The sequence below is a fragment of the Puma concolor genome, chromosome C2, assembly GCF_028749965.1.
Source record: "Puma concolor isolate L17-30 chromosome C2, mPumCon1.1.hap2, whole genome shotgun sequence".
Taxonomy (NCBI): domain Eukaryota; kingdom Metazoa; phylum Chordata; class Mammalia; order Carnivora; family Felidae; genus Puma; species Puma concolor.
The window spans coordinates 26,080,696-26,095,800 of record NC_141675.1 but is presented as its reverse complement, the minus strand read 5'-3'; the positions used below and the strand labels follow the sequence as shown (position 1 = coordinate 26,095,800).

Sequence of the window (15,105 nt, the reverse complement as noted above, 5' to 3'; positions counted from 1 at the left end):
GGTGCAATTGTAAATGGGATCAATTCCTTGATCTCTCTTTCTGCTGCTTCATTATTGGTGTATAGAATAGAAATACAACCGATTTCTGTGCACTGATTTTATATCCTGTGACTTTGCTGAATTCACGGATCAGTTCTAGCAGTTTTTTGGTGGAATCTTTTGGGTTTCCCACATAGAGTATCATGTCATCTGCGAAGAGTGAAAGTTTGACTTTCTCCTTGTGGATTTGGATGCCTTTTATTTCTTTGTGTTGTCTGATTGCTGAGGCTAGGACTTCCAACAGTATGTTGAATAACAGTGGTGAGAGTGGACATCCTTGTCGTGTTCCTGACGTAAGGGGAAAAGGTCTCAGCTCTTTCCCATTGAGGATGATATTAGTGGCAGGTCTTTCATATATGGCTTTTATGATCTTGAGGTATAATCCTTCTATCCCTACTTTCTTGAGGGGTTTTATCAAGAAAGGATGCTGTATTTTGTCAAATGCTTTCTCTGCATGTATTGAGAGGATCATGCGGTTCTTGTCCTTTCTTTTATTAATGTGATGTATCACACTGACTGATTTGCAGTTATTGAACCAGCCCTGCATCCCAGGTATAAATCCCACTTGATCATGGCGAATAATTCTTTTAATGCACTGTTGGATCAGGTTGGCTAGTATTTTGTTGAGAATTTTTGCATCCATGTTCATCAGGGAAATTGGTCTGTAGTTCTCCTTTTTAGTGGGGTCTTTGTCTGGTTTTGGAATCAAGATAATGCTGGCCTCGTAGAATGAGTTTGGAAGTTTTCCTTCCATTTCTATTTTTTAGAACAGCTTCGAAAGAATAGGTGTTAACTCTTCTTTAAATGTTTGGTAGAGGGGCGCCTGGGTGGCTCAGTCGGTTAAGCGTCCGACTTCGGCTCAGGTCATGATCTCATGGTCCGTGAGTTCGAGCCCCGCGTCGGGCTCTGTGCTGACAGCTCAGAGCCTGGAGCCTGTTTCAGATTCTGTGTCTCCCTCTCTCTCTGCTCCTCCCCTGTTCATGCTCTGTCTCTCTCTGTCTCAAAAATAAATAAATGTTAAAAAAAAAAACATTAAAAAAAAAATAAATGTTTGGTAGAATTCCCCTGGAAAGCCATCCAGCCCTGGACTCTTGTTTTTTGGGAGATTTTTGATTACTGATTCAATATCTTTAGTGGCTATGGGTCTGTTCAAATTCTCTATTTCTTCCTGTTTCAGTTTTGGTAGTTTATATTTTTCTAGGAATTTTTCCATTTCTTCCAGATTGCCTAATTTATTGGCATATAATTACTCACAATATTCTCTTATTATTGTTTGTATTTCTGCAGTGTTGGCTGTGATCTCTCCTCTTTCATTCTGGATTTTATTTATTTGGCTCTTCTCCTTTTTCTTTTTGATCAATCTGGCTAAAGGTTTATCGGTTTTGTTAATTCCTTCAAAGAACCAGCTCCTGGTTTCACTAATCTGTTCTACTGTTTGTTTTTTAAATTTCAATAGCATTGAGTCCATGGGGAGGGGAAGAAAAAAAAAAAAAAGAGGTTAGAGACTGAGAGAGCCAAAGCATAAGAGACTCTTAAAAACTGAGAACAAGCTGAGGGTTGATGGGGGAGGGAGGGTGAGTGATGGATATTGAGGAGGGCACCTTTTGGGATGAGCACTGGGTGTTGTATGGAAACCAATTTGACAATAAATTTCATATTAAAAATAAATTTCAATAGCATTGATTTCTGCTCTAATCTTTATTATTTCCCATCTTCTGGTGGTTTGGGGGATTTGCTGTTCTTTTTCCAACTCTTTAAGGTATAAGTTTAGGTTGTGTATCTGAGACCTTTCTTCCTTCTTTAGGAAAGCCTGCATTGCTACATACTTCCCTCTTATGATGGCTTTTGCTGCATCCCAGAGGTTTTGGGCTGTCATGTTATCATTTTCATTGGCTTCCATGCACTTTTTAATTTCCTCTTTAATTTCTTGGTTAACTCATTCATTATTTAGTAGGATGTTCTTTAATCTCCAAGTATTTGTGGTCATTCCAAATTTTTTCTTGTGGTTGATTTTGGGTTTCATAGCATTGTGGTCTGAAAATATGCATGGTATGATCTGAGTCTTTCGTACTTGTCAAGGGCTGATTTGTGTCCCAGTATGTGATCTATTCTGGAGAATGTTCCATGTGTTTAATATTACCTTCTTAAACTTCTGATGGAATGAAGATAAACTTCAGCTCAAGCCAAGTTAAAATACAAATATATAAATATACACATGCACACACTAAAACCTTAACAGGGTAAGAATTTGGTTACTTACAATGTATACCAATATGAAAAAAAAGTAAAGGTATAGTCTATACTTGTATAGATTAAGGTACAATCTATTTAAGATAGCATTAAATGAGCAAAAATTACATTCTAAAAACCCTCAATATTAATTTTAGTGTGTGCATGAGATTATGAAAAGCACCAAATGCATAACCATGGTGAACTCTGTGCAGGGAGGAAGGAATGAGATCAGAAAAGCTATTCAGGGGACTACAAATGAATCTGTAATTTTTTTCTTTCCTAAAAAAACAAAAAAACAAAGCAATGACTTATTACTTGATTACTTAATATTACATATTACTTAATAGATTACATTATATTTAATAAAGCCGAGTGGCAGTTATATAAGTGTTAATTAAATGACCTCTCATTTGTATTATTTAGAATATTTCATAATAAAGAAATCTCAAGAAATTAAAAGAAAAATGTATAGTTTATCAAATGTATGTTTTAAAAATCTAAAAAGGAGAGACTTCCAGTGCCAGCCAAGACTGGGTAAGCCCACTATAGCCTAGCTCTCTAATCACAATGGAAAACTGGGAACAAAATATAAAAAGCAACTGCCTGAGGATTCTGAAAAGTAACCAATAGTAGACGGGTGGGGGAAAGGAGTCAAAGAAGTGACTCACACAAGGGGTGAGTTTCTAAGGTTTATTTCCCTCTCTTTTACTTTGTAGCTTTGACTCAGGGCGGTGCTGGTTATAGAACTGGAGGGCAACAAACACTTGGGGAGAAACGTTGTTTTTTTGGACAGGTGATCAAAGGGACCCTGAAAGCCAGGGAGGAGCACGACGGGGAGAAGTTCAGGTTTTTTTCTTTCTCCTTTTTTGCTCTCACAGCCATGCTCTGGGAGCGGCCCTCCTGCACAGCTGTATCATGGTAGATCCCCAGCAGCTAAAATTCTGAGAGACTTCATTTTTCAGGCAAGAAGAACCAAGAAAGGGGCCCCTTCGGACTGTAAAGAGTATGGGGACAATCCCCCTTACTTTTTATCTTTCTTTCTGTTACTTTGCCCCAAAGGCAGTTCTGTTTGTGCAGTACTATAAGGCAGCAGCAAGGGACTCGTGGAAAGGGCAGGGGGTGTCCTACAGAGTGTCACTCTGGGGAAAAGAAACCCCTAGTTCTGGAGAGGAACTGGCACATGACTGGGGTTCACCCTTGAGCTTTGCATGTGTGAACAAACACAGCAAAGGCTTCGAAACTCAACTGACTCTGGAGCTACTGCCCCTCTAGTAAGACCTTGCAGTCTGAACCTAACCAGACTAACTGCTTGCTAAAACAAACAAAATCAACATTCAACAGAGGATGTAAATAGGACCTAGAATCTTGCAACGTAATACTTAAAATCTAGGATACATTCCAAAAATACTCAATATATGAAAGAACCAGAAAAATTTGACCAATTCTCAAAAGAAATGAAAAGACACCCATTCTGTGATGACTCAGATAATGAGTAAACAAGGACATTAAAACAGCTATTATAATATGCTCCATAAAGTGAACAAAAATACTCTTCAAATAAATGGGAAGATAGAAGCTCTCAAAAGAGAAATATAAAATATAAAAGAGACAAAAGCATTGAAAAGAACTGAATGGAGAACACAGCATAATGTATAGAGCTATCAAATCACTATGTTGTATACCTGAAACAAATGCAACATTGCATAGCAATTATATTTCAATTAAAAGGTAAATAAAATAAAAAATTTATTTAAAAATAAATAAAAATAAAAAACATTGCATATAAGAAATTTCTAATAAACGACTTTAAAGATGAAAAAAAGTTGAACAGATATTTAGGGACCAATGGGACGGTATCAGAATGTCTACAATTTGCATTATCCCAGGAAAGGAGAAAGAGATTGGTACAGAAAAAATATTTAAGAAATAGTGGTCAGAAACTTTACAAATTTGGTGGAAGACATTAATTTACAGATTGAAGATTACAGAACAAGGATAAACTGAAAGAAAACCATGCCTAGACAGATAATCAAACTGCTGAAAACCAAAAATAAAGAAAAAATCCTGCAAGCAGGCACAGGAGAACATACTACATGTAGGGGAACAAGGATTCAAACGACTACAGATTTCTCATCTAGAACCAGGAGGGTCAGAAGGCAGTGGGCAACATCTTTAAAGTGCTGAAAAGTCTAAAAAGAAACAGGTGTGCTTAAAATTACATTTCAGAACTTCTCCTAGATTCATTAAAGTCACAAAATAATTTAAATTAGCTTAAAATCTGCCAGGCCATTGTACTTAAATTCTAGAATGCCACGCACCTGGATCTGGCAGCAGCCACACAGTTCGGATGGTTATCAGGGATAACACCCTTTCCCATGGGGGTGGGCAAAAACGGCAATTTACACCGCTCCACCAATTTCCTGATACCCTCCTCTGCATGGGCATAAGCAGCACCTACAAGAAATGCAAACATATTAGACAAGTCAGTTAAGCTCCAGGCACTGTGATTCTTAAAACAGTTCATATGAAATTGCTTTTAGAACTTCTCAAATTTTCTTCCTGGAAATCTATCTTAAAGCCTATATATGGAAGAAGCTTTAAGCACAAACATGTTTGTCACAACTATACTAAACAAACAAAAAAAATGGCAAAGATTTAAGTATCTACCAGTGAAGTATTAGTACATACATGAACAGACATTAAAATTATACTTAGGAAAAAAATTTAAGACTGAAGAAATGTTGTTATAATATTAAATGAAATAACCAATATAACTAAAACAGTCTATATGGTGTGATCACAATATACAAAATATACACACAAAAATGAATGTTTAAGATAGTTGTCTTTGGAAGAAGGGATTTCTTCTTTCTAATCTTCTGGATTTTCCAACATTTTTAATAATGATCACATATTATTTTTATAGTGGAAGAAACCATAATTCATGCATAGAACTGAAGAAATAGAATAGATATTCCCTTAAAAGGGTAAGATCTCTGGGCATTCTAGAATAATTCTGTGATTTCAAAATTAATAAATAATGCTAAATGAAAAGAACTCATACTCCAATTTTGAATATTAGATATGTTAATAAGTAATGAAGACAATTTCTAAACAGAATCAACATTCTTTTGACAGCTGGGCAAAGTTTAGAGTTCCAATCAATGCTACCTTTCCCGATGATAAGAAGGGGCTTCTTGGCATTTCTAATAACAGTTGCTGCCATACATATAGCGGAGGTCTCTGCCATACTAACAGGAGGTGGCATGCAACACTCCGTGTACCTGGAAGTGAAGAGCTCTGTTCATTAAAAGAGGCAAGTTTTGAACTTTTAACTGAAAATAACAAATATATAAAAAGGTAGAAAAAAAGCAGTACAATAAACTCCATATATCCACCTGATATATTCAACAACTTAGTATCATTTTACCACATTTGCTTCACACATACGCACACAAATATGTACATAAATTTGTTTCCTGAACTATTTTTTTTTTAATTTTTTTAACGTTTTATTTATTTTTGAGAGAGAGACAGACAGAGTGCGAGTAGGGGAAGGGCAGAGAGAGAGGGAGACACAGAATCTGAAGCAGGCTCCAGGCTCCGAGCTGACAGCATAGAGCCCGACACGGGGCTCGAACTCATGAACCGTGAGATCATGACCTCAGCTGAAGTTGATGCTCAACCGACTGAGCCACCCAGGCGCCCCATTCCTGAACCATTTTAAAGAGAATTATAGGCAATTAAAAGCTTTTCCATGCAGCTCTAAAATATAAAGACTTTCTCCTATATAACCATAATGTCCCTATCACACCTAGTAAATTAAGTTATTGCCTAATACCATCTAAAACCAATCAAGTGAGTAATTCATTGACAGGAAATTTGAATCAATGGTTTTACATTGTAGTAATAGTTCTTGTTGTAATAATAGTAAAAACATACTAAAAGCCAGTGTCTAATACTATGTGTCATTTAGTCTCATTTAATTTTCAAAACAATGAGGTTAGGCATTTTATTTCCATATCACCACTGGGGGAAAAACTCAAAGTAATTTGCCCAGCGTCCCCAGATGGTATGTGGCAGAGACTGGATTGAACTAGGTCATTCTGTCTCCAAAGCCCATGCTTTTAACTACCTCACTGTATTTCCATTCACTGGGAGAGTCAATATTTTAGTATACAACATGCATTAGAAAAGAAATATTAAGTATAGTTAGCATAGAAATTTAAATTATAGTTAAGTATTTCTAGACACCAAATCCTCAGTGTTTTCATTTATTTGAATAAACATTGCACACTGTACAAAATTTGAACATATAATACAAAAAAGACATTCAACCTTTACAAAAATTTTAAAGAAGGCTTACAGAGTTAACTTACCAGAGACTCATCTCTGCCTTCCCTCCGCTCAATACTGCATTTATCATGTTCAGGTATTATGCAGAGTAGATGACTCTCACCAAGAGAAGCAACTCCTTGGTATACTGAATACACAGAAATGCACACCGTCTCTCTGTAGTCACTGGAGAACCACTGGGTCCACAACAGCAAGAATATACTAAATGGTACCCAGAGTGATGCATTAACCTAAGTATCCATCCTTACCTGAGGTGACTTTGATCCCAGTGAAAAATGTTTCTTATATTCTTTATTCACCCAGTGTTTATTTAAGAAAGAAGGGAACATGCAAATCATAGTAACACCTGAGTTGGAATATTTTTAAATCACAGAGACAGACAGAAAGACTAAAATTTTTTATGCCGAGTCCTAAAGAATTTTTCAACAGTCGCCTGATCTCTTGGTTTACACTATGAAGACTCTATATAACCCCTACTACATTGATGGTGATGTATTATTTATAGCTATTAGAAGAATAATTTAAAATGAGTGCTCAGAAAGCTCCAGGCCTTTGGCCAGGATTTAGTTTAATTATTAAATTGTCAAAAGTTAAGACAAATGAAGATTAATTTATAAACTGCTAAGTAATCTGTGAAAAAGTTAAACATTATAATAACACAATTAAGAAAGAACTCCAGCGTTAACTATTCCTTACCTTACAGAATTCACATTCACCTGCAAGTTCACAAAATCTGCAGGTATGTCAACATAACAAGCACCTGGACGACCATAAATGCTGCTTCTCACTGCCTAAATTTATTACAAATAGAAGAAAACATTTTAAAACTCTCATTACATAATCGAAATACATAATTCACTCAAAGATAATTAAAATTGTGAAAGGAATACGATTTTAATTTTTCTGGACATCCTTAGCTGGAGAAATAAGCAATTTTAACTAAAACTGAAATGCCCTCTATTGAAATATATATTTTAAAAGTATTTTTTTAAAGGGGAGAGATATGAAAGAAAATGCTCGCCAAAGGTTTTAAAATCCATGTTGTAGCACGCATTGGTCTTAGAAATTACCCACCAAGCTCTGCCTGCCAAGTCTTTCCTCTGTAACATGTACTTTTCCCTGCTTCCTAATCCTAAAGACTTGGCCAACTGTGATGTTGTAATATGTACCACATGGTTTTGAAACAGCTCCAACATAACTCCACATACCAATGTTGGCCAACTAAAATTACTTTATAACACGCTGTTTAATCAACTAAGACACAGTTTTATATGCATTAGTATAATTTTCAAACATAATCTTTTGGAAAAGCATGACAGAAAGGGAACTCAGGGTCTCCTTTTATCTTTCTTTTTACTTTTCTGTAATTAAAAAATAGTAATTTAAAAAACTTAAGGAGAAACTTTTTTCAAAAATTATTTACTTTATCTCTGTGTCTATAATTAAATGACAGCAAAATTAAAATGTACATAGCTCTTTATATCATTTTTGACTGCCTGAATATATACTAAATTGTTGCTCATTCTATTGAGAATAAAAATAACACAGGTATGAGCAACTGAGAAAAACCAGTTGAGTTGGAGGACCTGTAATTAAATACTTTACCTTCTCGATAATAGAGGGAATAGTCTCTATGCTGCTTGGCCGGGCAGAGAACTTGCTATATAATCTACAAGCTTCAACCTATATACAGAAAGAAAATCCCTTAAAATTCAGCTTATAGATCATATTACTCTTCTGAAGGAAGACAAAACGTTAACTCATTACTTCCTATTATGTTTAGAGAAAAGATGGAGAAAATACATTACTTGGGCTGTTTCTGTAAAGCCTATGCAAAGCACAATCAAATTTAAGTCTCAGTATGATTCAGACAGTAAATAAAAAACAAGACATCATTTTCACTTCTCAGACTAGCAAAAAAGAAAGAGTTTGATAATATTCAGCGTCTACCTCCACACAGGAAAACAGGCACTCTCCTAAGCTGCTGGTGAAAGTCTAAATAGAAGGGAAGTTGATCATGTCCACTAAAAATTAAAATGAGCGTATCTTGGACCCAAAAATTACACAGCCAGGAATACAAAACTTCATCTGTTTCATGTTGTTACAATGATAATCTAACCTTACGTTTCTGCCAATTTTCCTGTTACATATTTTACTGCTATGCTGTTTGGGAGGTGTCGGTTCAGTATTGTTAATTTTTCACTGTTTAAGGTTCCCTGAGGCATTATATAGAAATGGTGTCTCTTGATACTTTTTGGTATGAAATCTATGGAACAGTTGGTAGTCTTAGTCCCACAAGCACAAAGGAATTAAGATTTTCAGTCTCTTCCTGGTCATGGCAGTATTTCCACAAAAACAGTATTTAGATTTTAAATCAAATGTAGTGATCTTTCTCTTCAAATTTCTCATTTCATCTAATAAACTTATTTCATCTTCCTTTTCAGGAAAAAAATATCTGCAATGGACATTACCTCTGCTTTCTTTTCATCTATAAAGTTTCTATAGCAATCTTAAATTTCTTTTTAAATAACTTATCTGCTCTACTTATTTCTCAAATATATCAGCATCTTTTATTTTAATTTTTTAAAATGTTTTTTTTTTATTTTTTTATTTTTGAGACAGAGAAAGACAGAGCATGAGCAGGGGAGGGGCAGAGAGAGAGGGAGACACAGAATCTGAAACAGGCTCCAGGCTCTGAGCTGGCAGCACAGAGCCTGACGCAGGTTTGAACTCATGGACTGTGAGATCATGACCTGAGCTGAAGTCAGACGCTCAACCAACTGAGCCACCCAGGTGCCCCTATCAGCATCTTTTAAATAGCCATTGTTATTCTTTGCCATTGACGAAGTAAAACTTCAATTCCCTTTCAAGAGGACAGAAATGTAACTTTTGCATCAAACTATGCCAAGATCTAAAATTTTACAATGATTTAAACCATATATAAAATTCTATGTTTATATTCTGAGGTTCTCACAATGACTTACGATCAACCAGCAGACTCTGCCTAACGGTTTTAACTTTGCTCATAACTTTGTACTATGAATGGGTAAATATATGCTTAAGAGTTAATCATTCACTCTCACCTATTTGTTTCTACAATGTTTCTTAAACCTGTAGCATTTTGTTTTATGCATCTATTTATGAATACCTCTGTTGCACCTGTATTAAATATGTAGAAAAGCGAAAAAAAAAAAAATCCCACTATACCATCTTGTTGACAAATTCTTTTAAGTTTTTAGAAATTTTTAAATATTTTCTTTCCTCAGCTTTCTAAGATAAAAATGAACTTGTCCAGAGTCTACTGACAGTCATTTTATTTTTTACTGATAGTCATTTTAAGTAGGATTTTTCCTCTCAATTTTTTACTTCCTTAAAGTTTGAGAGGCATTGTCCTACACCATTTTTATTCCTGCATCTTTAAGACTTATTTTCAGAGTGTAAAAGCCTGTTAAAAAGATGTATTTCTTAGGGTGCTTGGGTGGCTCAGTTGGTTAAGTGTCTGTGCAGACAGCTCAGAGCTTGGAGACTGCTTTGGATTCTGTGTCTCCCTCTCTCTCTGCCCCCACTCCCTGTCTCAAAAATAAACATTAAGGAAAAAAAAAAAAAAAAAAGATGTATTTCTTGGAAGACTGCTCCTAAGCAGGCAGAGCCTGAGCTTTTTTAATATCCACACTGAGATTATCTTGTAGTTAAGGAAAAATCACCTTTAAATTATCTCCAATATGTCTATTTTATTGTCATTGTGTTATTTTACAGATAGGTTTTTATTTTTTCTGTTAAATCTTTTTTTTTCTTCTCATTAAATCTTAATAGCATTGATTTATGCTACTAAACTCTGTAATAACAATTTTAGAGTTGGATACCTGAGGAAACTCCTGGAAGGCTCCCATAGTTTCCTGACTTCTTTCAGAAGAACCACCAATCACAATCAAGGGCCTGAAAAATTCGTTGTTTTAAAAGAAAATTACAAGTAAGATAGACATGTAAAATACTGAGGAAAGTGCCCAATAAGTAAACAGCAATGTATGTTGACAGAGAAAATTTCAACAAACTAAATATTTAGTAGGCAACCGGATATGAGAGAACCCTTCTTTAATTCCTTAATTTCAGAAAAATCTGAAATTTATAGTAAATGCTCTTCCTCCATGCCTCCCTCTTCCCAAGTCCTTCTGGATATGATGCTAAATCTCTACCTGTGATAATGTAAAATAACTTTTTATGCCCTTCCCATTATTAGTCTTGGGATTAAGAGGAGGAAACAATTGTTTTTCACACCTTCCTAAGTGAGTCTATTTGGAAATGATGGAGTGAAAGAAACTCCACACCAATAATCCAATCTTATCCTTCAAGGAGAAGAAAAGTTATGGCAAACTTAAAAGTTACGAAAAACAAAGTCAGGCCCTAAAGAAGGTAAAGAAAGAGAAAGACTAGGAAGGGAGAAAGAAGGCATATGTCAAGAAAGTGAACAATGCCCTCTTACTAGGACATTAGTCTAAATAACACTAAAATATTTAATCTTCTTTCATATTCCTAGTATTAAAGAAGATTAAATATTTTATGAATTGACTAGAACATAACCCCCTCTAACATGATCTTATTGACTAAAGCATGGATCTTTGATCTTCTTTAGTAACAGATTCATTTAAAACCATTTCCTCTAAGAACTGCAAGTTACAAATACTGTATATTTTCAATCTTTGGAGTTTTGTTGGGATTCCCTTTATGGCCTCCACATGGTTAGTTTTTACTTTTAAACTACTATAAGAAGAAAGGAAAGAAGGCATCTGGCAAGAAAGCGGACAATGTCCTACCTACTAGGACACTGGTGTAAATAATATCTAAATATTTACTCTTCCTTCATACTAGGATGATACTTCTTTGTATGAAGGAAGATTAAATGTTTTATGAATTGACTAGAACATAACTCCTTTTAACAAGACCTTACTGGTTAACCCCAAAGATGGGGTTAAGTGCAAGGTCAAAGAGTACGTACTAAAGAGCTTATAAAGCAAACTAAAAAAATCTAAGAATTTCAATTGTCTTGCTAGTTATGCAAAACAAGATAAAGAACTGGATACATTCTTACATTCTGAGCTGAGGTGTTTTAAAAATAATTCTGCACTGAAAGAGAACTGCACACACATTCACATATATAGAGAGGCACATACACATACATATACACACACACTCCAAAATGTGTTCGTTTTTTTTTAAGGTTTATACACAGTATAGTTTTAATGAGTTAAGCGTAAGCCTGTTCCCACAAGCTTCTACACGTAAGTTTATAAACTTCTATCTTAATGAAAGATGAATATGAATGACATGTTATACACTGTCTAGTTTCTATGAGTTAAACACAGAGCTATCTATCACCATATGCTTCTACACATATGTTTAGAAACACATATCTTGGGACACCTGGGTGGCTTAGTCAGTTAAGCGTCTGACTTCAGCTCGGGTCACGATCTCACAGTCTGTGAGTTCGAGCCCCATGTTGGGCTCTGTGCTGACAGCTCAGAGCCTGGAGCCTGCTTCAGATTCTGTCTCCCTCTCTCTCTGCCCCTCCCCTGCTCATGCTCTGTCTCTGTCTCAAAAATAAATAAAAACATTAAAAAAAATTTTTTAAAGAAACACTTATATCTTTTTTATTTTTTAGTAGGCTCCATGCCCAATGTAGGGCTTGAACTTACGACCCTGAGATTAAGAGTCCCAAGCTTTACAAACTAAACCAGCCAGGCACCCCTAGAAATGCTTATATCTTAATGAAGGAAGATGTTACTTGAAAGAAGGTTTATACAGGGAGACTTAATGAATTAAGCATACGTGTATTCCCATATGCTTCTACACATAAGTTTTCCAAAAACTCAAAAATGTGTTTACCTCTAAGTAAGATTACTGATATTTTTTTGTTGTTCTTCCTAACACTATTCTTAATTTAATTTTTTACCAAGCCATTCCCTCAAGCACCTGATTCCAGGTCTTCTCACGCTAGATCACTGGTTGTTCCAGTAGGTAAAATCACACACTGACATTTAAGAAAATGTTTTCAGTAATAGCAATTTAATTACCAACAGTTCATGTTTGCATTTGCCATACCACCCAAAGCATGGATGAGACCTGGGCCAGAAACAACAAGGCATACGCCAGGCCTAGAAGCAAAACAGAATTTATTTTATTAAAAGCAGGTCAAGTGGAACAGGTGATTATGTCACTTTAGGGGGAAACATGGCAACTTTCTTGGACTTCAAAGGAAGGACATATAGGTCTTTACTACAATTGGTAAAGCAATTATTAGAATATTTTGTGAATTATAAAAGAAACAAAAGAAAGACTGTATCAGTCTTCCTGCAAGAAAGAAGAGACCCATCATCTTCACACTATATTTCACTAACTTCTTCATATTTTGAACCTCTTCATATTTTAAAGAGGTTATATTTGGGCCCCATTGATTTAACTGTATACAAAAGAAAATTTTTGATGTGGAGTACATTTTTATGTGGAAAAATATCTTTAAAAAATTTTAATAGATAAATATGTCAATTGATATCTGACAGAAAGTAATTCTGAAATGGAATGACCTGCCTCAACTTTTTTAAAAATTTAATTTGAATGCTTTACCCTAGATGTAACTTTCTAACTTCAGAACACTCAAGGAAAAAGTATCTCCATATATAATTCAGTTTGCCATTTTATATTCACAAAGTAATTTCTTAAGAAACTCTGTTTAAGACAGCCTTTAAAAGAAACAGAAATAAAACATAGACTTGAGTTTACCTGCCTGTCAGATATCCAATCGCAGAGGCAGCATAACAAGCCTACAAAAAAAAAATACTGGGACTTAAGCATACTGGGATCATTACAGTAAGTACATGTATAAATATTTACTATTAAATAAAAAACTAGAACAGAGTGGTAAAGGAGGAACTGGAATGCTTTCAGTTTTAATAAGTAATGTTCTACCTGTAAATTTCAAGTAATGGCTTAGGTATCTAATCTAGCTCTTAGTGTTTCAAGGAATTTGTCTATATCATCTAGTTTATTAATAATATCCTCTTAGATTATTATTAATAATATCTGCAAGATCAACAGAAATGTTCTCTCTCAATCCTAATATTGGCAATTTATGTTTTCTCTCTTTTATTCTTCATCAGTCTTGCTAGGGATTTATCAAATTTATTAATCTTTTAAAAGAACCAATTTTTGGCTTTGTTGATTCTACTGTTAGATTCTACTGTTGTTTTCTATTTCACTGATTTCTGCTCTTGTATTCATTATTTTACTCCTTTCATTTTAGGTTTAGTTCGGTTTTCTTTCTCTAGCTTCTTAAAATATAAGCTTAAAGCACGGATTTTTAAAAATCTTCTTTGGTAATAGATTTACTTAAAGCTATTTCTTCTAAGAACTGCTTTAGCTCTACCTTATAAGTTTGAAATCTCATCTTTTCTATATCATTCAATTCAAAATATTTCTTATTTTCTGCTGTGATTTCTTCCTCAACCCATTGGTTAGTTAGGGTTCATAGTGATGTGTCCTTTTTCATTCCTGCTATTAGTAATTTGTATTTTCTCTCTTTCATTTTTGACCACTCTGCCCTAAAGTTTTTTAGATTTTACCAATCCTTAAAAACGTTTACCAAGTATCAAATATGTTATTTTACTTTCAAGTTTGGGGATTTTCTAGTTATCTTTCTGTTACTGAATTTATTTCTACGCTGTCAGGTTACATATACTGTATGTTTTCAATCTTTGAAGATTTGTTGAGATTCCCTTTATGGCCTCCATATGGTTAGTTTTTACTTTTCTTTCTTATTTTATTTTTTTATGTTTATTTATTTTTGAGGGGGACAAGGGAGCCGGGGAGGGGCAGAGAGAGAGGAAGATAGAATATCTGAAGCTTGGACCCATGAACCCTGAGATCATGACATGAGCTGAAGTTGGATGCTTAACAAACTGAGCCACCCAGGCACCCTGGTTAGGTTTTACTTTTAAACTACCCTTCAACTGCACAGGAAAAAGGGGAGGTGCTAAATTAAATACAAGATAACCTGAAAAACTGCTAAATACTCTCTCAAATAAATCCTTTTTCTTAGTCTGAGACATCTTTTTCTAGTATTATTTCTTCTCATTTTTTTTTTAGAAATAGTAATAAAAATGATATTTTTCTAAACACTCAATTTTAGGTGTAGTAGACTTAACTTAAATAAACGTTTAGGATATAAGGGTAAAAAAAATTAAAAATAAATTTTTAAGAATCTTTAACTGCTACCACTACCATATGCCCAACTAAGAAAGGGCACACAGGCTCCATGCCGTTTCTTTGTTACTATTCTCCGCTGGCCCTTATCACTTTCCCTTTTGCACACAAGACCAAACTCACACAGGATAGTAATAAGACAACTCCAAAAATGCAAGTGCATAAAATATAATGTCTGGTGCAATCTGAACACTGAAGAACACTGTCCACTTATTAAAGCAGGGT

At 34.7% G+C, this 15,105-nt stretch overlaps 1 protein-coding gene across 6 annotated transcripts in view; it reads right to left on the bottom strand.

The window, feature by feature from the left end:
* The window catches only part of HACL1 (2-hydroxyacyl-CoA lyase 1), a 38,880-nt gene that overhangs the window by 17,901 nt on the left and 5,874 nt on the right, over window positions 1-15,105 (bottom strand). For 4 of the 6 annotated variants that reach the window (XM_086674259.1, XM_086674258.1, XM_025912948.2 and 1 more), the window contains 7 exons: window positions 13,402-13,442; window positions 12,696-12,776; window positions 10,491-10,563; window positions 8,233-8,310; window positions 7,324-7,418; window positions 5,443-5,555; window positions 4,590-4,725 (listed from right to left, as the gene is read on the bottom strand). In XM_086674259.1, coding sequence (XP_086530385.1) covers window positions 4,590-4,725; window positions 5,443-5,555; window positions 7,324-7,418; window positions 8,233-8,310; window positions 10,491-10,563; window positions 12,696-12,776; window positions 13,402-13,442 — 617 coding nt within the window. The remainder of the gene's footprint in view (window positions 1-4,589; window positions 4,726-5,442; window positions 5,556-7,323; window positions 7,419-8,232; window positions 8,311-10,490; window positions 10,564-12,695; window positions 12,777-13,401; window positions 13,443-15,105) is intronic. The other 2 variants (XM_025912949.2, XM_086674261.1) reach the window with 2 other exon arrangements.